This window comes from Haliotis cracherodii, unplaced genomic scaffold (genome assembly GCF_022045235.1).
Source record: "Haliotis cracherodii isolate W230 unplaced genomic scaffold, xgHalCrac1.p SCAF_10, whole genome shotgun sequence".
Taxonomy (NCBI): Eukaryota; Metazoa; Mollusca; class Gastropoda; order Lepetellida; family Haliotidae; genus Haliotis; species Haliotis cracherodii.
The window spans coordinates 58945655-58973332 of NW_027266265.1; the positions used below are offsets into that span (position 1 = coordinate 58945655).

The window sequence follows — 27678 nt, forward strand, 5'->3', positions numbered from 1 at the left end:
GGACTTCTATGTGAAGTGTCTGTATGTTATGACTTGTGGACTTCTGTGTGAAGTGTATGTATGTTATAACTTGTGGACTTCTGTGTGATGGGTCTGTACGTTATAACTTGTGGACTCTCATGTGAAGTGTCTGTATGTTATAACTTGTGGACTTCTGTGTGATGGGTCTGTACGTTATAACTTGTGGACTCTCATGTGAAGTGTCTGTATGTTATAACTTGTGGACTTCTGTGTGATGGTCTCATGGTCTCTGGTACTGGTGCTACATCCCTGATGGTGAACAACACAAAGTGATGTATAACAAATGTTTTATTACCCCCACCACGAAGTAGTCAAGTACAAATTCCAGTACTTGTTTGGGTTGAGTCTCATTCAGCCCTTACCCTCAGAGTGAGACACCTCGTCACCAGCACACAAAGTCAAGAAGTGATGTATGATGTGCAGCTTTATTCAGAATAGTGACACTAGTTGAGGTTCAATAGTTATTCCCGCAATAGCACAAATAACAGGGTAAATATGATTTGGCATCACAGCAATACTTCAATAAACCATATCACAGTCATGTGGACACATCCTTAACATACATCCAAGAATACACAATATCACAGTAATGTGGACATATCTTTGTCACCCACATCAATGACAGCCAAGTCCAATGTCACCCACATCAATGTCATCCAAGTCTAAAGTCACCCCCTAAATGTCATCCAAAGTCCAATGTCACCCCCTTAATGACATCCAAGTTCAATGTCACCCACATCAATGTTATCCAAGTCCAATGTCACCCACATCAATGTTATCCAAGTCCAATGTCACCCACATCAATGTTATCCAAGTCCAATGTCATCCACATCAATGTTATCCAAGTCCAATGTCACCCACATCAATGTCATCCAAGTCCAATGTCACCCACATCAATGTCATCCAGGTCCAATGTCACCCACATCAATGTTATCCAAGTCCAACGTCACCCACATCAATGTCATCCAGGTCCAATGTCACCCATATCAATGACATCCAGGTCCAATGTCACCCACATCAATGTCATACAAGTCCAACGTCACCCACATCAATGTCATCCAGGTCCAATGTCACCCATATCAATGACATCCAAGTCCAGTGTCAACCACATCAATGTCATCCAAGTCCAATGTTACCCACATCAATGTCATCCAGGTCCAATGTCATCCAAGTCCAATGTCACCCACATCAATGTCATCCAAGTCCAATGTCACCCACATCAATGTCATCCAAGTCCAATGTCATCCACATCAATGTAATCCAAGTCCAATGTTACCCACATCAATGTTATCCAGGTCCAATGTCACCCACATCAATGTTATCCAGGTCCAATGTCACCCACATCAATGTCATCCAAGTCCAATGTCACCCACATCAATGTTATCCAAGTCCAATGTCACCCACATCAATGTTATCCAAGTCCAATGTTACCCACATCAATGTTATCCAAGTCCAATGTCACCCACATCAATGTCATCCAGGTCCAATGTCACCCACATCAATGACAAAGTGTTACAAGCTGTTCAGCAGTAATACCATCAAATAAGTTTATGACAAGTACAGTCACTGAAATCTACCAATAATCAACCCACCACTACTTCTACGCATTCCTAAAATGTATGTATTTCTCGTACAGGCCTAAAATGTATGTATTTCTCGTACAGGCCTAAAATGTATGTATTTCTCGTACAGGCCTAAAATGTATGTATTTCTCGTACAGGCCTAAAATGTATGTATTTCTCGTAGAGGCCTAAAATGTATGTATTTCTCGTACGGGCCTAAAATGTATGTATTGCTAGTACAGGCCTAAAATGTATGTATTTCTCGTACGGGCCTAAAATGTATGTATTTCTCGTACAGGCCTAAAATGTATGTATTTCTCGTACAGGCCTAAAATGTATGTATTTCTCGTACGGGCCTAAAATGTATGTATTTCTCGTACAGGCCTAAAATGTATGTATTTCTCGTACAGGCCTAAAATGTATGTATTTCTCGTACGGGCCTAAAATGTATGTATTTCTCGTACAGGCCTAAAATGTATGTATTTCTCGTACAGGCCTAAAATGTATGTATTTCTCGTACGGGCCTAAAATGTATGTATTGCTAGTACAGGCCTAAAATGTATGTATTTCTCGTACGGGCCTAAAATGTATGTATTTCTCGTACAGGCCTAAAATGTATGTATTTCTCGTACAGGCCTAAAATGTATGTATTTCTCGTACGGGCCTAAAATGTATGTATTTCTCGTACAGGCCTAAAATGTATGTATTTCTCATACAGGCCTAAAATGTATGTATTTCTCGGACAGGCCTATTTGAGTGGGAAAACAACTTTTGTCTGTTTCTGATGCTCATATTTGCCAACTCTTCAGTGGAAGTAACAGTGGAAGGAACCCCACATCTGACAATCATACACAGTCTGAACATGGGGAGATTATTCTCGCTGGGGGACAAAAGCATCACCGATCGAGTCGTAACACAAATCCAATCAGGGAAAGGCTACTCCATAGAATTCATGTCCTTTAGCGTTGAAACATTTGTAGGAGCAGAGAAGAGCTCTGATCGGCATCAGGCCATGGAGGTTCCCCACTTTCAAATCCTGGGAAACACAAAACAGCCTGACCATCAGTGACCTGTCAGTAACCTGTGCATGACACACCCTTACAATTATCAGTCAGTTTGTTTGTTGCTTAACACCACACTCAACACTATTCCAGCTTTATGACGGTGGCAGAATGGTTGGTGGGAGTCATGTTAGCTACATACTAATCACTGCTCACACACGTACAGACTGTGTGCTAAAACATCTTTTCTTAGTGCCAGTTGTTTTCAAAGTACTTCAGTTCACATGAATCTATCTTTGACTCTTTTATATCCATAATCAAATATCAAAGATAAATAAATATCCAATATCAACACTACACTAAGACATTACATTATTAATTCTGATATTTCCTCAAATTTTGAACAAAGTATGTCCGAACCCACCTGTTTTGCACTGACAAACTTGACACACTCCAGCCATGTGTTGAGGAAGGACTCGCCGCACACGGCACACTTACTGGCCTGACTGAGCATGTCCCGGATCTCGGGGTAGTGGCGGATAGCTCGCCGCAGGTACGCATACCTAGTGGGGGGAAATACAGTCTACAGTCACAGCTCCGGCAACAAGGCTCGGGGACTATTGCTACTCTGTATATAGAACTGGACACATAAAATAAATGTACAAATGAACAGCCCACAGCTAATAATAATACGAGGAATAATGATAATAATCATCATCTTACGCTCATCTGTCTAGTTTACTCGTCAGTAGTGACACCTAACACTGAGTCTAACTACACTAACTAGCAATTCAGCAGAAACTGACACATGACACTGAGTCTAACTGGACTAACTAGCAATTCAGCAGAAACAGTGATGTAATGCTGTACTAACTGGTATGTCGTGACACATGACACTGAGTCTTACTAGACTAACTAGCAATTCAGCAGAAACTGACACATGACACTGAGTCTAACTGGACTAACTAGCAATTCAGCAGAAACAGTGATGTAATGCTGTACTAACTGGTATGTCGTGACACATGACACTGAGTCTTACTAGACTAACTAGCAATTCAACAGAAACTGACACATGACACTGAGTCTAACTGGACTAACTAGCTATTCAGCAGAAACTGTTTGAAACCACACTGTACCAACTGGTCAGTAATTATATTTAACCCTACATCTAAGACTAACTAGTTACTCAGTAGAAACTGTGAGATCTGTTTTGTCTGACTAAATACTTACGCTTGTGGACTCACCCTGAAATATCAGCCAGGATTGAAATAGGAAATCAGTATATGATAAACTGTGTGATAGTGTCTGTACATATGTTAAAAATAAACATCCCTGTCTTCTACCTGGACAAACAACAAGTTGTGTTCTGTCAACTTATTTGTGTACACTGGAGCTGCCGTACACGACCTTCACAGTGCCAGGGTGTCCCAGCTCCAGACTTCAGACCAGCAGCACAACATTCATCAGAAAGAGTTCCAACATTTGTTATTCAACAATTAATAAATAGTTAACGTAATGATGAGAAAAGTAACTGAAGCAGAAACAGCCCATTTGGAGAGACCCTTGATATAATTACACACCATCGTCAGTGCCAGTGGGATGCCACGTAACTATGAGGAAACCCTCCACAGCATCAACTAGATAACCGTACCATTCCTCCAGCCAACATCGTGAGCAACCTAACTCTGGGTCTGATGCCATTATATAATACTTGTGGTCGGGGAAAACACATGACCTAAAACCTGATTTGCCATGCCATTCCTCTTGTTACTTTGGGACACTGACATGCTTGATTATTTCTACTTGCAGACATGTGTTAGCTGTTACAAAATATTTAGAGGGCAGAGTGGGCAAGCGGTCAAATGCACCAGGCTAGCAAGAGCCAGGTGCTGGGATGGTATCCCGCGAGTGACCGGGTTGTTATTCAGCCTTGGGACCAACAATGTTTACAGGTCTTTACAATGTTGTCACTACCCCTAGTGTACAGTACATACACCCTGTGCACTCAAATAGAACCCACTCATCCGATGGTAGATGACCAGATGGTGGAAACACGAATACGTACATACACCCGAAACAAGTGTCAAAACTTGTGGTGTCACCCTGGGCAAGTGACTTAGTTCAAATGTGCCTCTGTTCACCTAGCAGGGAATGGGTAACTTCTAGCGCCACCTAGCAGAATTGGGTTGTATACTCCCCAGGGAGTTCAGAATGATAACCAGAATGCAAACGGATCCACTGGTGGAGGAACAAATAAAACGGCATTTGAGCAGATACCAGTACCTGGATGCCTGCGATATATAGATGTATAACAATATAATAACAAAGATAGGACACCACGGGTAGGTTCAGTACACAAGGGAAACAATGACCTTCATTACAGTAACCTTGACCTCCAATAAAGGTCACTCAAAACCAGAATCAGTGCCCAACTATGATATATGTATATGTGTATGGCCATAACAGTGAATGAGATTTTTAAGATTAGCTACAAGTATTTCAAGAAATATCCCAAGGGTCACCATGACCTACTACTATCTTGAAAACACCATGATCACTCGTCATACATAACCTTTCAAATCACATAACCAATACATAAATACACATCTGCAGAAAAAGACATTTAAGTAAAAATGGTGACATACTTTATGAATCACCTTCAATGTGACCTTGACCTTAGATAATACACAAACGTGGGCAACGCTGTCTTAAGGATATACTAAGTATCATTGATCTGTAGCAAATGTTTCTTGTGCAAGAAACAAACCTTTTTTCAGGCAATGACCTTGATGATAACCTTGACCCTTGACATCAATGTCTCAACAAAATACCCAGAAGGCAATAGAGGAGATCCTTGTCTGCTGACAGGAAGAATGAGGCAGCTACTCACCGATCTTTTAGTTCCCTCATGATGTAGCGCGCACAGATCTCCTGAAGAAAGACAATACAGTCAAACAGTGTCAGTACACAGGTTATCTCCCTTGTAGGGGAATCCCCTCCAGCAACAGTCTCAACACACTATTAAGTATATGGGGAATATGTTTACAGTTCTTTATAAGCAAAACCATGGGTTTCATAGTGTCGTTCACAAGTTCAAAACTTGGACAAGAAAATACATGACTAGATGACAAATGCCGGACACAGAACAGCTGCATGGGGAGGTAAGTCTGATGCTCTAACTGTCTACCTACCTTTAACGACAACACCTCTTCCTCCTGCACTGAGTGTACAGGTATGTGTTGCAGGAGGGGGTTTTCCTCGCAGTGAATCTCCTTCAGGGGGAGTGCTGCAAACTGGACAGACAGATCGACTTTACTGCTGGGATTATTTTAGTTTGAAAGGAATTTGTTCACAGAATTAGAAGTACATCAGGCAAGAGATGTGACAGCACGTACAAGTTAATTATTTTCTGAATACAACTATCTGCTGCACAAAGCAATCTGAGCACACAACATGAACAGTATCTAATTGAAATAATAATCATTAGTCCCAAGCACAGGAACTAATCACTAGTCTAAGTCCCAAACCAAGATACAAATCACTAGTCTAAGTCCCAAGCCCAGATACTAATCAGTAGTCAATGCTCCAAGCCTAGATACTAATCACTAGTCCATGCTCCAACCCCAGATACTAATCACTAGTCCGGGCTCCAAGCCAAGATACTAATCACTAGTCCATGCTCCAACCCCAGATACTAAACACTAGCCCGGGCTCCAAGCCTAGATACTAATCACTAGTCCAGGCTCCAAGCCCAGATACTAATCAGTAGTCAATGCTCCAAGCCCAGATACTAATCACTAGTCCATGCTCCAAGCCCAGATACTAATCACTAGTCCGGGCTCCAAGCTCAGATACTAATCACTTGTCCATGCTCCAACCCCAGATATTAATCACTAGTCAAGGCTCCAACCCCAGATACTAATCACTAGTCCAGGCTCCAACCCCAGATACTAATCACTAGTCCGGGCTCCAAGCCCAGATACTAATCACTAGTCCAGGCTCCAAGCCCAGATACTTATCACTAGTCCAGGCTCCAAGCCCAGATACTAATCATTAGTCCAGGCTCCAAGCCCAGAAAATAATCACTAGTCCATGCTCCAAGCCCAGATAGTAATCACTAGTCCATGCTCCAAGCCCAGATACTAATCACTAGTCCAGGCTCCAAGCCCAGATACTTATCACTAGTCCGGGCTCCAAGCCCAGATACTAATCACTAGTCCATGCTCCAAGCCCACATACTAATCACTAGTCCGGGCTCCAAGCTCAGATACTAATCACTAGTCCAGGCTCCAACCCCAGATACTAATCACTAGTCCGGGCTCCAAGCCCAGATAATAATCACTAGTCCGGGCTCCAAGCCCAGATAATAATCACTAGTCCAGGCTCCAAGCCCAGATACTAATCACTAGTCCATGCTCCAACCCAACATACTAATCACTAGTCCGGGCTCCAAGCCCAGATACTAATCACTAGTCCAGGCTCCAAGCCTAGATACAAATCACAAGTCCATGCTCCAAGCCTAGATACTAATGACTAGTCCATGCTCCATGCCCTGATACTTATCACTAGTCTGGGCTCCAAGCCCAGATAATAATCACAAGTCCATGCTCCAAGCCCAGATACTAATAACTAGTCCATGCCCCAAGCTCAGATACTAATCACTAGTCCATGCTCCAAGCCCAGATACTAATCACAAGTCCATGCTCCAAGCTCAGATACTAATCACTAGTCCATGCTCCAAGCCAAGATACTAATCACTAGTCCAGGCTCCAAGCCCAGATACTAATCACTAGTCCATGCTCCAAGCCTATATACTTATCACTAGTCCGGGCTCCAAGCCCAGAAACTAATCACTAGTCCAGGCTCCAAGCCCAGATAGTAATCACTAGTCCATGCTCCAAGCCCATATACTAATCACTAGTCCAGGCTCCAAGCCCAGATACTAATCACTAGTCCATGCCCTGAAGACTGGGCTATCGGCCACATGGAACTGTCACCCGGTGATATAACTGTGTAACTGGCATTCTGTTCAAGTTGAACACTCCCATGGAGACAGCAATGAATTGCCAGACCATTGCTGATTAGGGAATAACAGAAGACTTCTACAACCCACCTCTGTAGGAAATATCCGAAGTTCATTTGCTGCGATGTCAATCACTCTCAGTCGGTAGCACTTACTCAAACTCTGCAAACAAAGACAATCAACAAACATTTTGGTCAACATAAAAAAAAGTACCCTTTTGCCATCAAGTTGAAGGTTTTGAATCTAATTTAATTGACATCCTCATCCTCAACCTTATCATTATCATAATCATCACCATCATCAAATATTTTGGTTTCAATAAATCTTCATCACCAGCTTGTGTCATTCTTCTATTGACTTATGCATTGTATCATGATCGCACCACCGTGATACATGGATCGTATCATGATCGCACCAAGATGCTATGTATTGTACGCGATCGCAGACCGTGATATATGGACCATATCATGATCACACCACTATGATATATGGACCATATCATGATCACACCACTATGATATATGGACCATATCATGATCACACCACTATGATATATGGACCATATCATGATCACACCACTGATATATGGGCCATATCATGATCACACCACTATGATATATGGACCATATCATGATCACACCACTATGATATATGGACCATATCATGATCACACCACTATGATATATGGACCATATCATGATCACACCACTATGATATATGGACCATATCATGATCACACCACTATGATATATGGACCATATCATGATCACACCACTATCGCATCATGATCGCACCACCGTGATACATGAATCGTGTCATGATTGCATCACCATGAAATATGGATCGTATCTTGACCACACCACCATGATATATATATTGTGTCATGATTGCACCACCATGATATATGATCGTATCATGATCGCACCACCGTGATACATGAATCGTGTCATGATTGCATTACCATGATACATGGATCGTATCATGATCACACCACCATGAAATATGGATCGTGTCATGATTGCACCACCATGAAATATGGATCGTGTCATGATTGCACCACCATGATATATGTATTGTAAGTGATCTCAACACTATGATATATGGATCGTGTCATGATTGCACCACCATGATATATGGATTGTGTCATGATTGCACCACCATGAAATATGGATCGTGTCATGATTGCACCACCATGATATATGTATTGTAAGTGATCTCAACACTATGATATATGGATCGTGTCATGATTGCACCACCATGATATATGGATTGTGTCATGATTGCACCACCATGAAATATGGATCGTGTCATGATTGCACCACCATGATATATGTATTGTAAGTGATCTCAACACTATGATACATGGATTGTGTCGTGATTGCACCACCATGATATATGTATTGTACGTATTGCACCACCATGATATATGGATCGTGTCATGATCGCACCACCATGATATATGTATTGTACGTGATTGCACCACCATGATATATGGATTGTGTCATGATTGCACCACCATGAAATATGGATCGTGTCATGATTGCACCACCATGATATATGGATCGTGTCATGATTGCACCACCATGATATATGGATTGTGTCATGATTGCACCACCATGATATATGTATTGTACGTGATTGCACCACCATGATATATGGATTGTGTCATGATTGCACCACCATGAAATATGGATTGTGTCATGATTGCACCACCATGATATATGGATCATGTCATGATCGCACCACCATGATATATGGATTGTGTCATGATTGCACCACCATGATATATGTATTGTACGTGATTGCACCACCATGATATATGGATCGTGTCATGATCGCACCACCATGATATATGTATTGTACGTGATTGCACCACCATGATATATGGATTGTGTCATGATTGCACCACCATGAAATATGGATCGTGTCATGATTGCACCACCATGATATATGGATTGTGTCATGATTGCACCACCATGATATATGGATTGTGTCATGATTGCACCACCATGATATATGGATTGTGTCATGATCGCACCACCATGATATATGGATCGTGTCATGATCGCACCACCATGATATATGTATTGTACGTGATTGCACCACTATGATATATGGATTGTGTCATGATTGCACCACCATGAAATATGGATCGTGTCATGATTGCACCACCATGATATATGGATCGTGTCATGATTGCACCACCATGATATATGGATTGTGTCATGATTGCACCACCATGATATATGGATTGTGTCATGATCGCACCACCGTGATATATGGATCGTGTCATGATCGCACCACCATGATATATGTATTGTACGTGATTGCACCACCATGATATATGGATTGTGTCATGATCGCACCACCATGATATATGGATCGTGTCATGATTGCACCACCATGATATATGGATTGTGTCATGATTGCAACACCATGATATATGGATCGTGTCATGATTGCACTACCATGATATATGTATTGTACGTGATTGCACCACCATGATATATGGATTGTATCATAACTTTGTGTCGTATACGTTACTGTCCCTACCTCTGGTAGTTCTCGGATCTGGTTTTTCTGTAGATGTAATTTTTCCAGCCCATTGAGGAAGCCGAACTCCAGCGGTAATGACGTCAGCCGATTCCCCGCAGCATGGAGCTCCTGCAACTTGGTGAGAGCACAGAACTCGATGGGCAGCTCTGTCAGTAAGTTGTTGTCCAGGCTCAAGTGTTGAAGGCTGGAGAGTCTGGAGAAACACAACACAACAGACCAGTTCACAACTTGGTGAGAGCACAGACATTGATGGGCAGCTCTGTCAGTAAATTGTTGTCCACACACAACATGCTCAAGCACAGCAGCATCTTTCTAAACAGGACAGTGGCTCAGATTAGATTACTCAATGATACCATCATAGATGTTCATCAAATCCTGGGTTGGTGGGGTAGCCTGGGTAGCCTGGGTTGGCGGGGTAGTCTGGGTTGGCGGGGTAGCCTGGGTTGGCGGGGTAGCCTGGGTTGGTGGGGTAGCCTGGGTTGGCGGGGTAGCCTGGGTTGGCGGGGTAGCCTGGGTTGGCGGGGTAGCCTGGGTTAGCCTGGGTTGGTGGGGTAGCCTGGGTTTGTCGGGTAGCTTGGGTTGGCGGGGTAGCCTGGGTTGGTGGGGTAGCCTGGGTTGGTGGGGTAGCCTGGGTTGGTGGGGTAGCCTTGGTTGGCGGGGTAGCCTTGGTTGGTGGGGTAGCCTGGGTTGGCGGGGTAGCCTGGGTTGGCGGGGTAGCCTGGGTTGGTGGGGTAGCCTGGGTTGGTGGGGTAGCCTGGGTTGGCGGGGTAGCCTGGGTAGCCTGGGTTGGTGGGGTAGCCTGGGTAGCCTGGGTTGGTGGGGTAGCTTGGGTAGCCTGGATTGGTGGGGTAGCCTGGGTAGCCTGGGTTGGTGGGGTAGCCTGGGTTGGTGGGGTAGCCTGGGTTGGTTGGGTAGCCTGGGTTGGTTGGGTAGCATGGGTAGCCTGGGTTGGTGAGGTAGCCAGGGTAGCCTGGGTTGGCGGGGTAGTCTGGGTTGGTGGGGTAGCCTGGGTTGGTGGGGTAGCCTTGGTTGGTGGGGTAGCCTGGGTTAGCCTGGGTTGGCCTGGGTTGGTGGGGTAGCCTGGGTTGGTGGGGTAGCCTGGGTTGGCGGGGTAGCCTGGGTTGGTGGGGTAGCCTGGGTAGCCTGGGTAGGTGGGGTAGCCTGGGTTGGTGGGGTAGCCTGGGTAGCCTGGGTTGGTGGGGTAGCCTGGGTTGGTGGGGTAGCTTGGGTAGCCTGGGTTGGTGGGGTAGCCTGGGTTGGTGGGGTAGCCTGGGTAGCCTGGGTTGGCGGGGTAGCCTGGGTTGGTTGGGTAGCCTGGGTTGGTGGGGTAGCCTTGGTAGCCTGGGTTGGTGGGGTAGCCTGGGTAGCCTGGGTTGGTGGGGTAGCCTGGGTTGGTGGGGTAGCCTGGGTTAGCCTTGGTTGGCGGGGTAGCCTGGGTTGGTGGGGTAGCCTGGGTTGGTGGGGTAGCCTGGGTTGGTGGGGTAGCCTGGGTTGGCGGGGTAGCCTGGGTTGGCGGGGTAGCCTGGGTTGGTGGGGTAGCCTGGGTTGGTTGGGTAGCCTGGGTTGGTGGGGTAGCCTTGGTAGCCTGGGTTGGTGGGGTAGCCTGGGTAGCCTGGGTTGGTGGGGTAGCCTGGGTTGGTGGGGTAGCCAGGGTAGCCTTGGTTGGCGGGGTAGTCTGGGTTGGTGGGGTAGCCTGGGTTGGTGGGGTAGCCTGGGTTGGTGGGGTAGCTTGGGTTGGCGGGGTAGCCTGGGTTAGCCTGGGTTGGCGGGGTAGCCTGGGTTGGTGGGGTAGCCTGGGTTGGTGGGGTAGCCTGGGTTGGTGGGGTAGCCTGGGTTGGCGGGGTAGCCTGGGTTGGCGGGGTAGCCTGGGTTGGTGGGGTAGCCTGGGTTGGTTGGGTAGCCTGGGTTGGTGGGGTAGCCTTGGTAGCCTGGGTTGGTGGGGTAGCCTGGGTAGCCTGGGTTGGTGGGGTAGCCTGGGTTGGTGGGGTAGCCAGGGTAGCCTTGGTTGGCGGGGTAGTCTGGGTTGGTGGGGTAGCCTGGGTTGGTGGGGTAGCCTGGGTTGGTGGGGTAGCCTGGGTTGGTGGGGTAGCCTGGGTTGGTGGGGTAGCCTGGGTTGGTGGGGTAGCCTGGGTTGGTGGGGTAGCCTGGGTTGGTGGGGTAGTCTGGGTTGGTGGGGTAGCCTGGGTTGGCAGGGTAGCCTGGGTTGGCGGGGTAGCCTTGGGGTTAAAGTATACACTCATCATGCCAAAGGCCTGGGTTCGGTTCCCACGTGGGTACAATGTGTGAAGCCCATGATTATTTGAACCATGCGTACAGTACACAGCAAGGGTCTTACCTACAAATCTCTGGAGGGAGTGTTTTTAATTTGTTTCCATTTAGATTGAGGAGGGTGAGGTTCACGAGGCCACCTGGAAAAAGAATGAATTCACTTGTAGATACAAGAGAGAAGATTCAATCCTACAAACACCCCACACAATAGAAAAGATTCTCTCCTACAAACACCACACAAGATTCTCTCCATTCAAGTGAAGATTCTCTCTTCCAAACACTATACAAGAGAGAAGATTCTCTCTTAAAAACACTATATACGAGAGATAGAGAATCTCACCCGAGTGTCTTTTGATATCAAAATCAACACCAGTTGATAAAAGTGGGAAAACTCCAAGGCTTGCAAGGGTGAGATTTCATTTAACATCCAACATCATTCTTCCAACTATTTCAGTTTGTAGACAGTAATAAGCAGTGTCTAAAGTGTAAAATGTACTGCTAACAGCTTTAGTAGTAGAGCCATTAGTGATGTCATTTGATTGTGACGTCATGGTAACCAATGATGTCACAATGGTCTACAAAGCATTGTGATGCAATTTCATTGCTGTGATATCTACAGTGTAGATATCACTTGATCTCACCCAAGCGATATCTCCTGTGGGAGCCAGTTTTGGATGATAAAAGCTTCTCTCCTACAAAGACAATACAAGCTTCTCTCCAACAAACACTACACGAGAGAAGCTTCTCTCCAACAAACACTACACGAGAGAAGCTTCTCTCCTAAAAACACTACACAAGAGAGAAAGTAAAGGTTAATCATCTCTGAGACTTACTGAGAGCTTGTGGGGTAAGCGTTGTGAGTTGGTTATTAAAGAAGTGAAGCTTGTCCAGATTTCTTGCTGACTGCAGAACTTCCGGTAGTACTTCAAACTCATTGTTGCCAAGATTCAGCACTTCCAACTGTGAATGGAATTGAGAGCAAAACAGTTACTGTTATGGTGGCGGTCATTGCAAAATCCGAAGACATTTTGGAGTGTCATCATTGGAGGGGACATGTTTCAGCTTCATTGGTCCAGTGGTTTGTGGAGATGATGTTTACAGTGGGAGACAAGGCATTTTGAGAGAGAATTTAGGAGTATAGTAAAAGTGTAAAGGTCAAATAAAGGTTAAAGTTTAAAGTACTGCAAAAAGGGGAACAAATGTGTTGATCCCAACCATTAACTACGCAAGTATCAACTTTCATGACATCAACAACACACAGACTGGGTTTAGACAAATTGCCTGAAATGTATCAGACACCTTTATATTATCTCCTCATTTTTATTTGAATCTGTTTTGATTTTACGATGATCAAAGTAACTTCTGTAAGTAATTAAATATGCTCAGGACAACTATGCTTGACATTATGTTCAGCCTGTGGAAGATGACCATCTGTGTCATGTAATTAAATATGCTCAAGACAACAATGCTATATGATGCCTTCAGCCTGTGCAAGATGACCATCTGTATGTAATTAAATATGCTCAAGACAACAATGCTATATGATGCATTCAGCCTGTGCAAGATGATCATCTGTATGTAATTAAATATGCACAGGACAACAATGCTATATGATGCGTTCAGCCTGTGCAAGATGATCATCTGTGTCATGTAATTAAATATGCTCAAGATGACAATGCTATATGATGCGTTCAGCCTGTGCAAGATGACCATCTGTATGTAATTAAATATGCTCAAGACAACAATGCTATATGATGCGTTCAGCCTGTGCAAGATGACCATCTGTGTCATGTAATTAAATATGCTCAAGACAACAATGCTATATGATGCGTTCAGCCTGTGCAAGATGACCATCTGTATGTAATTAAATATGCTCAAGACATCAATGCTATATGATGCGTTCAGCCTGTGCAAGATGACCATCTGTGTCATGTAATTAAATATGCTCAAGACAACAGTGCTATATGATGCGTTCAGCCTGTGCAAGATGATCATCTGTATGTAATTAAATATGCTCAAGACAACAATGCTATATGATGCATTCAGCCTGTGCAAGATGACCATCTGTATGTAATTAAATATGCTCAAGACAACAATGCTATATGATGCGTTCAGCCTGTGCAAGATGACCATCTGTATGTAATTAAATATGCTCAAGACAACAATGCTATATGATGCGTTCAGCCTGTGCAAGATGACCATCTGTATGTAATTAAATATGCTCAAGACAACAATGCTATATGATGCGTTCAGCCTGTGCAAGATGACCATCTGTGTCATGTAATTAAGTATGCTTAAGACGACAATGCTATATGATGCGTTCAGCCTGTGCAAGATGACCATCTGTATGTAATTAAATATGCTCAAGACAACAATGCTATATGATGCGTTCAGCCTGTGCAAGATGACCATCTGTATGTAATTAAATATGCTCAAGACAACAATGCTATATGATGCGTTCAGCCTGCGCAAGATGACCATCTGTATGTAATTAAATATGCTCAAGACAAGAATGCTATATGATGCATTCAGCCTGTGCAAGATGATCATCTGTATGTAATTAAATATGCACAGGACAACAATGCTATATGATGCGTTCAGCCTGTGCAAGATGATCATCTGTGTCATGTAATTAAATATGCTCAAGATGACAATGCTATATGATGCGTTCAGCCTGTGCAAGATGACCATCTGTATGTAATTAAATATGCTCAAGACATCAATGCTATATGATGCGTTCAGCCTGTGCAAGATGACCATCTGTGTCATGTAATTAAAAATGCTCAAGACGACAATGCTATATGATGCGTTCAGCCTGTACAAGATGACCATCTCTGTCATGTAATTAAATATGCTCAAGACGACAATGCCATATGATGCGTTCAGCATGTGCAAGATCACCATCTGTGTCATGTAATTAAGTATGCTTAAGACGACAATGCTATATGATGCGTTCAGCATGTGCAAGATGACTATCTGTGTCATGTAATTAAATATGCTCAAGATGACAATGCTATATGATGCGTTCAGCCTGTGCAGGATGACCATCTGTATGTAATTACATATGCTCTAGAAGACAATGCTATATGATGCATTCAGCATGTGCAAGATCACCATCTGTGTCATGTAATTAAATATGCTCAAGACGACAATGCTTTATGATGCGTTCAGCCTGTGCAAGATGACCATCTGTATCATGTAATTAAATATGCTCAAGACAACAATGCTATATAAATGCGTTCAGCCTGTGCAACATGACCATCTGTATGTAATTAAATATGCTCAAGACGACAATGCTATATGATGTGTTCAGCCTATGCAACATGACCAGCTGTATGTAATTAAATATGCTCAAGACGACAATGCTATATGATGCGTTCAGCCTGTGCAAGATGACCATCTGTTTCATGTAATTAAATATGCTCAAGATGACAATGCTATATGATGCGTTCAGCCTGTGCAGGATGACCATCTGTATGTAATTACATATGCTCTAGAAGACAATGCTATATGATGCATTCAGCATGTGCAAGATGACCATCTGTGTCATGTAATTAAATATGCTCAAGACGACAATGCTTTATGATGCGTTCAGCCTGTGCAAGATGACCATCTGTATCATGTAATTAAATATGCTCAAGACAACAATGCTATATAAATGCGTTCAGCCTGTGCAACATGACCATCTGTATGTAATTAAATATGCTCAAGACGACAATGCTATATGATGTGTTCAGCCTATGCAACATGACCAGCTGTATGTAATTAAATATGCTCAAGACGACAATGCTATATGATGCGTTCAGCCTGTGCAAGATGACCATCTGTTTCATGTAATTAAATATGCTCAAGATGACAATGCTATATGATGCGTTCAGCCTGTGCAAGATGACCATCTGTTTCATGTAATTAAATATGCTCAAGACGACAATGCAATATGATGCGTTCAGCCTGTGCAAGATGACCATCTGTGTCATGTAATTAAATATGCTCAAGATGACAATGCTATATGATGCGTTCAGCCTGTGCAAGATGACCATTTGTGTCATGTAATTAAATATGCTCAAGATGACAATGCTATATGATGTGTTCAGCATGTGCAAGATGACCATCTGTGTCATGTAATTAAATATGCTCAAGACGACAATGCTATATGATGCGTTCAGCCTGTGCAAGATGACCATCTGTATGTAATTAAATATGCTCAAGATGACAATGCTATATGATGCGTTCAGCCTGCGGAAGATGACCATCTGTATGTAATAAAATATGCTCAAGACGACAATGCTATATGATGCGTTCAGCCTGCAGAAGATGGCCGTCTGTATGTAATTAAATATGCTCAAGACGACAATGCTATATGATGCGTTCAGCCTGTGCAAGATGACCATCTGTTTCATGTAATTAAATATGCTCAAGACGACAATGCAATATGATGCGTTCAGCCTGTGCAAGATGACCATCTGTGTCATGTAATTAAATATGCTCAAGATGACAATGCTATATGATGCGTTCAGCCTGTGCAAGATGACCATCTGTGTCATGTAATTAAATATGCTCAAGATGACAATGCTATATGATGCGTTCAGCCTGTGCAAGATGACCATTTGTGTCATGTAATTAAATATGCTCAAGATGACAATGCTATATGATGTGTTCAGCATGTGCAAGATGACCATCTGTGTCATGTAATTAAATATGCTCAAGACGACAATGCTATATGATGCGTTCAGCCTGTGCAACATGACCATCTGTATGTAATTAAATATGCTCAAGATGACAATGCTATATGATGCGTTCAGCCTGTGCAAGAACACCATCTGTATGTAATTAAATATGCTCAAGACGACAATGCTATATGATGCGTTCAGCCTGCGGAAGATGACCGTCTGTATGTAATAAAATATGCTCAAGACAACAATGCTATATAATGCGTTCAGCCTGCGGAAGATGACCATCTGTATGTAATAAAATATGCTCAAGACGACAATGCTATATGATGCGTTCAGCCTGCAGAAGATGACCGTCTGTATGTAATAAAATATGCTCAAGACGACAATGCTATATGATGCGTTCAGCCTGTGCAAGATGACCATCTGTATGTAATTAAATATGCTCAAGACGACAATGCTATATAATGCGTTCAGCCAGTGCAAGATGACCACATGCTCCTCATCATGAGTTCTCTGTCCACCATGTTGTTAAAATATTATCATGATAACAAAAAGCCCTAAATCCAGCGCCCACAATCCATCCAATCTTATAATAAATGACCAGTCTTTAACTTTGGAAACTAAAAATGACATTTATGGTGGAAGGTATCTGGTATTCTGTATTCTACCTGGAACCCACTGTAGAGCCTCAGTCATTGATTTGCCATAAACCTGTTAATTATCAGTAAGTGTTTCACAATGAATGAAATGTTGTTTGAAGTGCCATGAACATTACTATACTACGACTTTATTTTACTGAAAAGTGAGTGAGTGAGTAAGTTGGGTTTAACGCTGCTTTTAACATTATTCCAGTTATATCACGGCGTGTCAGCTTAAAGGGGCACTGATCTAACGCCATTCCCCGGACTGGTTGTTGCCTTTGTTATTGTTTTTTCCCCCGTGAGTACCCGGATGATACGCAACGCAACTGAGCGTGACCAGAGACTGGGCTACCGTCTGCAAGGACAGCTAAATAAACTTGGAGGCTGGAGGCAATATTTGTTTTACGCATTTTTGCATACACACTGATTGGTTAACTGTGATCTATAAAGATTCGACAAAGGGCGCATGTTAAATAATTTCTTCAGCCTAAACAAACAGACAAAAAGAACGGCGGAGCTCATCGGAAGTCGTCATTTGGAAATACCCCAGATGGTTATAGTTTAATACTAAAAAAAGTATCCATGCAGTGAAAGCATTTTCGGATTTCGGATTGTGTAATACGATTACTACTCCCTTGTTGTCATACACGTTTTCTCGTATAACCCTACACTTGTGTATTTGTCGTCATTCACTTGATGCTCAGTTAATTAATTTATTACAGGTACAATTAGTGGTAGCACCACTTAGATTACCTGACAAAGGTTCTCATTTGGCATTTATTGTGTCTGGGGTGATTATTCAATCTAACTCCAGGTTTGAAGTGAGGTTATGTAATATGCACGTGGCAGCCCAGCAAGAGATGAATGATCAGTTGATTTACTTTTTTTTGTAAATCAACGGATCGTTCCTGGTCATCAAAGGATTTACAGAAAATACGTTGATTGATTAATCACTGTTATCTTGCACAGTGGATATGTCAAAAGTGAGTGTTTACATGTCTAGGTTTACTAAAACAAAGGGAATACACTCATATCATGGCGTGAAGTGCCGATGTAAAAACAACATACAATTTGTTCAAAGGGTTAACTGATAATACGTTGATTGGTTGCTCATTGTTATCAAACTCAATGGATTTTTTAGGAACCGTCGAGGTAATGAAAACAGTTGTCACGTGGCCTTTCTCAGCCGACCCTTGAGACTTGACACCCGAAACGATATATATCTTTTAGAATATTTGATAGTTACAGAGACACGTGACATCGAATAAGTTATTTTGTATAGCTGCAGACGAGTGGGATATTATTCCTTTGTGTGGATATTCACGGATACATTCCTCGAATAAGGAAGCTGCCTATTTATACACATAAATTTGGTAAGTTGTAATTATGGTATTTGCATTTTGTTTTCCTTCATTTGAACCGATTCGTTCTTGTTTTTCTACGTCTTGGTTGGGAAATTCTTCAATGCGCGATAGACGTTGTTTTCACAGGTCATTTCCTTTGTAAGCGTGTATAGATTACCGTCAATTTGTAAATGTGATTCTCTCAGGCAATTTTTAAAATGTGTAAATATTTCAGTCATTTTGACTAAAAAATCTGTCCAGATTGATTAAGACGATCAAAAGGGCCTACAAACATGACAACAGATTATTATGTAGGATTAGAAGCCAAACAACATAGAAATGTACTTTTCATCGTAACATTTTCAGTCTCTTGGTGATGACATTAAACATCAAAATGTTTGGAATTCGTTATCATAATAATACAGATGGAAATGTTTTTCAGTCACTTTGTAAAATAACTGAATATTTAGACGTTTAATAAATATGTTACACATTTTGACAGTAAAAAAATATACACACTTATCTACATTGAATCATCACAATAAAGTTACCATTTTGAAAAAAACAATATAATGTTGATGCCTTGAAAAAACATCAGCTCATTATATGGTCAGGCGAGCCTGCAACAGCATCCAGTTCAATCTATCAAACAGTTCTGGAGAAAAAGAACAACTGCGATGTGTTTACCGAGGACAGACCATTCCCCACGACAAAGGCTCATCAATTCAGTATCAAGGTTGTTGGTTTTTGTTACGTCACACTCGATGCCGCGTGTGGAACACACGTTCATTGGACATTGCGAACCCTGTCTGTCGGTGTTTGTTGAAGTTTAACAAAGCCTGCTTGTGACTGGATGCTGCTTTCTTTCTCAATCGCAATTCAAGAGTGGCCTTGGTCTATGCATGTCTTTTAACCGGTGTTTTAATTATGAAGGTCATCAGTCATATTCACAATGCCTGAGCGCGGAGTTGACGTCGATGCTGTTAAATATTAAACCTTTTGGTTGATTCTTTTATACATAACACCGGATGTGCCTTCTGTATACATCATTGACACAGTCTCGGTGATGACAGTGGCATGTTGCCCGTCCTTGTCTACACGTCAACATGTCACGAATGTCAACAACGTTTTCACAAAACTATGAATCATCTGAACTACCGATACAGCTTTACGGAGCGCCAATAAGGGGATTTACAGTCACAGAGAAAATAATAACGTACAAGACAGAGTCTGTCATTTCTCCCTGTAACCGTTTCACGAACATCAAACACTGGGTCGACGGTGAAGATAGATGTCCGCCCCTTTTCCTCTGCTGAAACTAGTTTATCATATATGCATGTGAACTACTATAGATCCAGTTCTCTGTATGCTCGCCGATGCTGAATCAATGCTCTTGTATCGCCATGTCAATAACCTTATCGCCCTAGGGTCTTGACGAAGAAAAGCAGCATTATGCCAGGTGACAGTTTGCCGTTATAGTCACAAGTCGATTCAATTTTCATCCCCGTGGCAAGTCTTGCAGGCTATTACGTTGAGGAGAATGTCCGAGTAACTTTCCATTCCTTAAAAAATAATGGAGCAGAGGCCCATTATTTTTAAGGAACGGAGAGTTATGAGGATATCCCCATAATTAAAACACATTCCTACTTTCTTTCTTTTTTGAGGAAAATATTTAAAAAATTAACGAGAACTCTTTAAAGCCTGTCTTTATTCTGTGCGAGTCGCCCATTCGTGTGATGCACGAGGAATGCGTTCCCTGTCGCTGATGCACGGGTAGTCTGTCCTACAGACCCTGATACAAATATTTGTGAAATACATCCCATGCAAGTCTATAATGTTTGGCAAGTCTAGATTACTGCAGTATCTGAAAATGAAGAGAGTCACGGGGCTCCCTTTTATTATATTTCTATTAAGATAACTGAACAACTGTTTTTTTCTGTACGATATGCTCATTTCAGAAACTAGATGTTAGTCTACTGCACGTGCACCAAGCCCCGTCGCGAGAGGATATTTACAATGTATGGTACGAGGATCTTCATAATTTCGTGAGGATCTAAACTAGTATTTTATCAATCGCTTGCACGTTATAAAGGCATGCTGACGGGGATTATAGGAAATATAGAGCCCTGAACAAGGATACATATAGGTGCTGATTTCTTTTTTTTCTCGTCAAAGGTGAGGTGAAATGGGGTTTAACGTCGCATCCAAGATTATTGCACTTATATAGCGACGTGCACGCACGTGTATGTGTGTGTGTGTGTGTGTGTGTGTGTGGCTGCTTGTACTAGTCTGGACTGATGCCGATTTATAGTGCTAGCACACTGAGATACCATGCCGCAGTTTAACATGAATACCCAACTCAGACACAGTATACTGACTCTGAGCCGACCAGTCCTTGTTTTAGCCCCTTAATGCCGACCGCTAGACAGGGTAACAACAAGTACCATCTTTTAACGTCTTTTGGTATGACGCGGCTGGGGATCGAACCCCGGACCTTCCGCTCTCAGGGCGGACGCTCTACCATTAGACCACGGAGGTGGTCTTTCTCGTCAAAGGTTTATCGAATTGCTATAGATATGAACATTGTCAACCTGCTGTATCACTACATATACATATTATTTTTAAACTTTTAAAGATTATGCAAATTTATGAAAATATTTAATACTAGTAGTTAATTTCACACCATATCGTCACCGTAGATGAGGTCGATAATTAGACGTCCTCAAATCAAACAAGGTGTTGTAATTAATGCTTGTCTTGCTTAACTCGAAATTTCAACTTAGTATGTATTTTGAAATTCCAACTTAGTATCATCAAATTTCAACATAGCATCTTGGAATTTAAACTTAGTTTCTTGAAATTTCAAGAAAGAAAGAAAGAAAGAACAGAACAACAAATGGCCCTAACAGGCTTTCGTCGATCTCTCTAATGACCTACATGTGAACCACGATGTTTATCTTGGACGTATATACATGTAAATCTCTCCCTAACGACACTATATATAATTTGACAAAATCCTTCAAGTTCTTTGTTTAGTTCCTGATTTTGTCAAATTTGAAAATTTCTTTGCAGTCAATGACTAAGCTAGAACTTAAGTGTTGCTCTATATTTGGGTATTCCAGCAATATCATAAGGGGGGCACCAGAAATGGACACACTGTACCCATGTTGGAAATCGAACCTTGACCTTGGGCGTGACGAGCTAATGAGGTAAAACGTTGTACATGTCGATCACTTGTCGATCTGTTCCAGACTTTATTATATACAGACCGCCGTCATATAGATGGAATATTGCTGAGTGCGGCATTACACAACAAACAAACACACCACAAACCCACATCCCCCATTAAAAAACACCTGTGCACCTGACTGCTCTTTACTGTTTTGCTTCAAGTCAGACAGTTCAGACTATCTATACCTCAACTACAGACGGTAAAGAAGGGGAGAATATTTCAGGTGAAAATCCGATTCCGAATAACAGCCGCGGAATGCAGTACTGGCAGGAACATTCTGTAAGCCCTCACCCTGCCCTGACTGCCAGCCAAACAAATACCTGGGATGAGTGAATGAACATCCAGGGGTGAATGACGTCTTCCGTGGCGTGGCCTGCATCTGTTAGAAAGGAAATGCTTCACCATTTTCACGTTTCATGGCGACCGCCTCCGTGGTCTATTGAATAGATCGTGTTCCCAGAGAGCCGTAGGTCGGTGGTTCGATCCTGCACCTGGTCGCGTCATACCAAACAACGTTAAAAGATGGTTCTTGTTGTTGCCCTGCCTGGCGCTTGGTATTAAGGCGATTAAACAGGAACTGGTCGGCTCGGAGTCAGTATACTGTGGTGTATCTATGTTAAACTGTGACATGGCATAAAAGAACTACAAGCAGCCACACACGCGCGCGCGCGCACGCACGCACGCACACACACATACACACAAATAATTGCAATACTATGGAATCCTAGAAGGGATATTGTTTGTAATTTTGTCGCGTTGTCGCCCTTTTTGTTTTTTTGTTGTTTAACGCCGCGCTCAGCAATATTCAAGCTACATGACGGCGGTCTGTAAATAATCGAATAAATATAGTTAAGACTAACAAAAATTATGTAGATGAATAAATATGGATATATGTATTTTCCTCCCAATTTTGTTTTTGTTTTTGTTTCAAAGGCCGATTATTTCACTTTTATGCAAAATAGATACAAACTATAGATACAAAAAGACTGCATGTGATGCCAGCTTTCATTTGATATCTAACTTGATATGGTTAAAGGAAAAATGAAACATTAAGTTTTTGGGCTTTTTTTTATTTTACATTGATTTACCCCCAAAAGTTCATACCCAAACTAAACAATTTTCCCCAACTTAGATTTTCCTAGATTTTAAATATATTGTAAGGGGATGCCTTCTGAACATGAAACAGGAGAAATCATTTCTGTTGCAATTTGTGGTGGGTTTGGTAGGATTAGACACTATATTGACCGGACTAACTATAAAACGTCTCAAACCCACAATCATAGGTTTCTGGCGTGCCCAAGGGACCCAACTCTGCACAGCGAATCGCGGCGCCTTAGGCGACTGGGCCACCCGTGCCCCCTTTTCTGAAAAGGACCCTGAATCATCAAATGCAGCCGTGGAAGATGCTAATCGTAAAACGTGCGATGAACCTGCAGTACCCTTCAATATTCATTCACGAAGAGAGAGAATACTCATGAATAGTCTCTCGATCCCTTCCCGACTTTTTCTTGATCGGTCTTACCTGATACAAATTTTCAAATTCCTGAGGCAAGTTCTGCAATTTGTTATTTTTCAACTGAAGTTGGACAAGGCAATCTATCTTTCCAATTATCTTTGGTACCCTGTCAAGCTTCTTGTTGCATAAATTCAACTGTTTCGGTTTCCCTTTGAGTGCTCTGAGTAAGAGCGTGTCCGCCATTATTGTTGCTATCCGTAAACGTGAAGCTGCTTCCTATTTAGTTACGAACTCACAATAAAAACTAGCAATACTCACTCTAAAGTTAGAGAAGTATCAACAATTAGAACCTTTTTATAATAGAAGATATTTGTTTCATCCAGGTCAATAAAAAAGCTTAATTCATTCGATTTACGAAACTGATCCTAAGACAGCTTTACATTTGTTTATTTACTTCATTTAAAAGAGTGCCTATTATGATTTTAGCACGTTTTGAGATCGAAACGTGAGATAGGTTTATTGTGTTTACTTTATGTTGATATGTTTTAGATTCTCGTCATAATTTGTAAATGTAAACAGTCACCGGTTTTTATCATCAGAGAAGAATGTTACAGTTAGTAGTAATTTAGTACCTCCAACATAATGAAAATATACTACATGATCATTGAGGATCTGAGTCTGAAGAAGTGTGTCTGAAGTGAAGTAAAGGTATTTGACTGATCTGTTAGTTAGCATGACCAGTTACTGACAGATGTTGAAACAATACTGATTTATACACAGGAGGATACCAACCAGGAGGAAAACAAACCCTCTCTCCAAATTTAGTTTGTCAATATAAGAATAACCCGAGAATAATCTCAAAATGGCAAACTTTGAATCTGATGAAGATCCGTCACTTCATTGCTTGGAGGGCAGTTCAGGATTACAGAAAGGTGGACTTGTTATCATGAAGAAGGGACAATCAAACAAAAACCCACATATGTTCAAGAAACCAACAGGGTCAGTGCTTGGACTGGATAAACTGGCTGCAGCTAAACGTACTCAGAACAGTGACGTACCAATGTCTCCAAAGAGATCCAAGGTCATGTCATACAAAGATGATGAGTATGATGACATTGAAGATGATGAAAATTATTCTAGCAGCATCACAGATAAGAAGCATGGGAAGGAGAGGTATGTGTTAATTCAAATTGAAAAAAATATTTAGCTATTGACATGATTTTCAAAAAGGGCAAGACTGCAGTTTAGAGGGCACAGCATATAGAGCTTATTGGCCCCAGCTGCAGGCTCCAATGATCTCTCGTGTCTCTTCGATATTAAGCAGTGTTTAGGGTTGGGGCAGATTACACCCAGTTCTTTTAGATGACTGTTATGATCAAGCAGCCCTTAGAGAGTTGAACACCCCCCTTGCCAATTGCCTTATGGTTGGTACCCCTTTAAGATTCCTAGGGTCAGTTGTGAGTTAGGGTATCGGTTAGTTATTAACCTAATTTAACAAATTAATCCAAGGTAATTTGGGGAACATTTTTATCGAGTTTTGCTGAGAAAAATGGTTACTGTGCATGCGCAACTAGGTATACGGTCGGATGTTGATCATTAGATAAAGGAGCACTAATCATTTGTAACAGTGCCCTTGGTCCAGTGGTAAAGTGTTAGCTAACTACAGTAACTCATTAGTCTAGCTAGCTTAGAGCTGGCAAGGTGAGTTCAATCCTTCATACAGAGCTAATCATGCTAATTGAAATCTGAAAGTGTGTGCTAGTAAAGTGCAGTACTCCCCCCCCCCCCCAAATTGTTTTGTCACAAACAAAGACACTACGTCGCAATGCTCACATTACTTGAGATGAAAGTTAAACGTGTAGACAGGTGGAAATCATAAATCACCTTTGGCATGAGCATGATTAGCATTGACAAGATTAGAGCTTCTTTGATAGTCATTTAGAAGTTGGAGTACTATGTAAGGATAAGATTTTATGGATAAACAACTTCTTTATTACAATTAAAAGCGACGTCTCGGTGTAGGTTCCAACACCGAAACGTCGCTCTTAATTGTTATAAAAAAGTTCTTAATTGTATTTGTAATAATGAAGTTGTTTTTTCCATAAATTCTTATCCTTACTAAGATCATGAAGATTAGAGCTGAGTATCGCCTGGTATCTTGTGATACGATGCGTATCAAGATAAGGACTGACAATATCACTGGTATCACGATACACCAGAACAAATAGTAAGGAATGAAGAAATCTCTGAAATACAACTCTAAATCCTCTTGTTTCACACAGGGCAGTCGGGTAGCCTTGTGGTTAAAGCGTTTGCTCGTCAAGCCGAAGACCCGGGTTCGAATCCCGACATGGGTACAATGTGTGAAGCCCATTTCTGGTGTCCCCTGCTGTGATATTGCTGGAATATTGCTAAAAGCAGCGTAAAACCATACTCACTCACTCTTGTTTATTTATTTATTATTATCTCCAAAACAAAAATTTGTTATGAACAAAAGATAAGAACAAAACAGTATTAAATGAAGGGATGGTTATTGAATGTAACAGTGAGTCCTCTATCACCATGTCCTTGTGATCTGCCATTCTAACAAGTTGTGCTATGCTACTTCTGCCTTCACAAGACTTAACTCGATCAATTCCTGGGCCCACTTGCACAAAGCGATCTTAGCTCTATGGGAGTTACAATCATCTAAGCGCTAAGATCGCTTTGTGTATGTGGGCCCTGTTCTATATTTAGCATGTCGCGATCTCACATTCCGAAGATCAAAGTATCATTTGTACCCGAGTATCGATGATATCGTAGGTATCAGTGAATCGTCCTGTAAATCAATGAAATGGTGAAATGTCCTGTATGTTTAGACACTTTCTTCAGAGCCTGGACTGAATCAGTGATCCTGTGGACAGTGGTCATGATTAATGGAGGAAATGAGATCAAATAAAAGACTCCCATAACCATGATAACTGCTCTTCATGTGCTGGAGATGCAAACAATTTTATTGTGTGTCCCTCCTGATATATATTTTTACATCCATTCTCTACATTTGTGCCTACTTGATGTACATGATTACAGTGCTTTGCATGACTGGGTATGACTAATCATGTTCATATGTTGTTTTATTTGTCGTTGTGTGTACATTGTGTGCAGTGTGTGTGCAGTGTTTGTGCATTGTGTGTACATTGTGTGTGCAGCGTGTGTACTTTTCATGTGTAGTGTGTGCAGTGTGTGTACATTGTGCGTGCAGTGTGCTTACATTGTGTGTGCAGTGTGCATGCAATGTGTGTACATTTGTGTGTGCAGTGTGTACATTGTGTGTGCAGTGTGTGTACATTGTGTGTACATTGTGTGTACAGTGTGTGTACAGTGTGAGTGCAGTGTGTGTACATTTTGTGCAGTGTGTGTACATTGTGTGTGCAGTGTGTGTACATTGTGTGCAGTGTGTGTACGTTGTGCGTGCAGTGTGCGTACATTGTGTGTGCAGTGTGCATTCAATGTGTGTACATTTGTGTGTGCAGTGTGTGCATTGTGTGTGCAGTGTGTGTACATTGTGTGTGCAGTGTTTGTACATTGTGTGTACATTGTGTGTACAGTGTGCGTACATTGTATGTGCAGTGTGCATACAGTGTGTGTACATTGTGTGTGCAGTGTGTGTACATTGTGTGTGCAGTGTGCATGCAATGTGTGTACATTTGTGTGTGCAGTGCGTACATTGTGTGTGCAGTGTGCATACAGTGTGTGTACATAGTGTGTGCAGTGTGTGTACATAGTGTGTACATTGTGTGCAGTGTTTGTACATTGTGTGTACAGTATGTGTACATTGTGTGTATATTGTGTGTGCAGTGTGTGTACATTGTGTGTGCAGTGTGTGTATATTGTGTGTGCAGTGTGTGTACATTGTGTGTGCA

General features: G+C 42.0%; 2 protein-coding genes and 1 pseudogene across 3 annotated transcripts in view; 2 read left to right on the plus strand and 1 right to left on the minus strand.

Moving 5' to 3' along the window:
- Nucleotides 1-610: 610 nt before the first annotated feature.
- On the plus strand, nt 611-1554 carry LOC139453941 (uncharacterized; annotated as a pseudogene).
- Nucleotides 1555-1805: 251 nt separating this feature from the next.
- Nucleotides 1806-24019, minus strand: LOC139454593 (leucine-rich repeat-containing protein 69-like). 2 transcript variants are annotated; one of them, XM_071236405.1, is made up of 10 exons: nt 23843-24019; nt 13265-13391; nt 12499-12571; nt 10161-10356; nt 7698-7769; nt 5776-5877; nt 5475-5515; nt 3815-3829; nt 3009-3147; nt 1806-2619 (listed from the first exon to the last, which is right to left on the minus strand). In XM_071236405.1, the coding sequence occupies exons 1-10, from the start codon at nt 24017-24019 to the stop codon at nt 2509-2511; spliced, it is 1053 nt and encodes a 350-aa protein (XP_071092506.1). In that variant the 3' UTR covers nt 1806-2508. The 2 variants fall into 2 exon arrangements, with proteins under 2 accessions (XP_071092506.1, XP_071092507.1); XM_071236406.1 differs by lacking the exon at nt 3815-3829.
- Nucleotides 24020-24252: 233 nt separating this feature from the next.
- Nucleotides 24253-27678, plus strand: part of LOC139454590 (pre-mRNA-splicing factor ATP-dependent RNA helicase PRP16-like) — a 142746-nt gene continuing 139320 nt past the window's right edge. Inside the window, exon 1 of the mRNA XM_071236400.1 lies at nt 24253-24949. Coding sequence (XP_071092501.1) covers nt 24639-24949 — 311 coding nt within the window. The 5' untranslated portion in view covers nt 24253-24638. The remainder of the gene's footprint in view (nt 24950-27678) is intronic.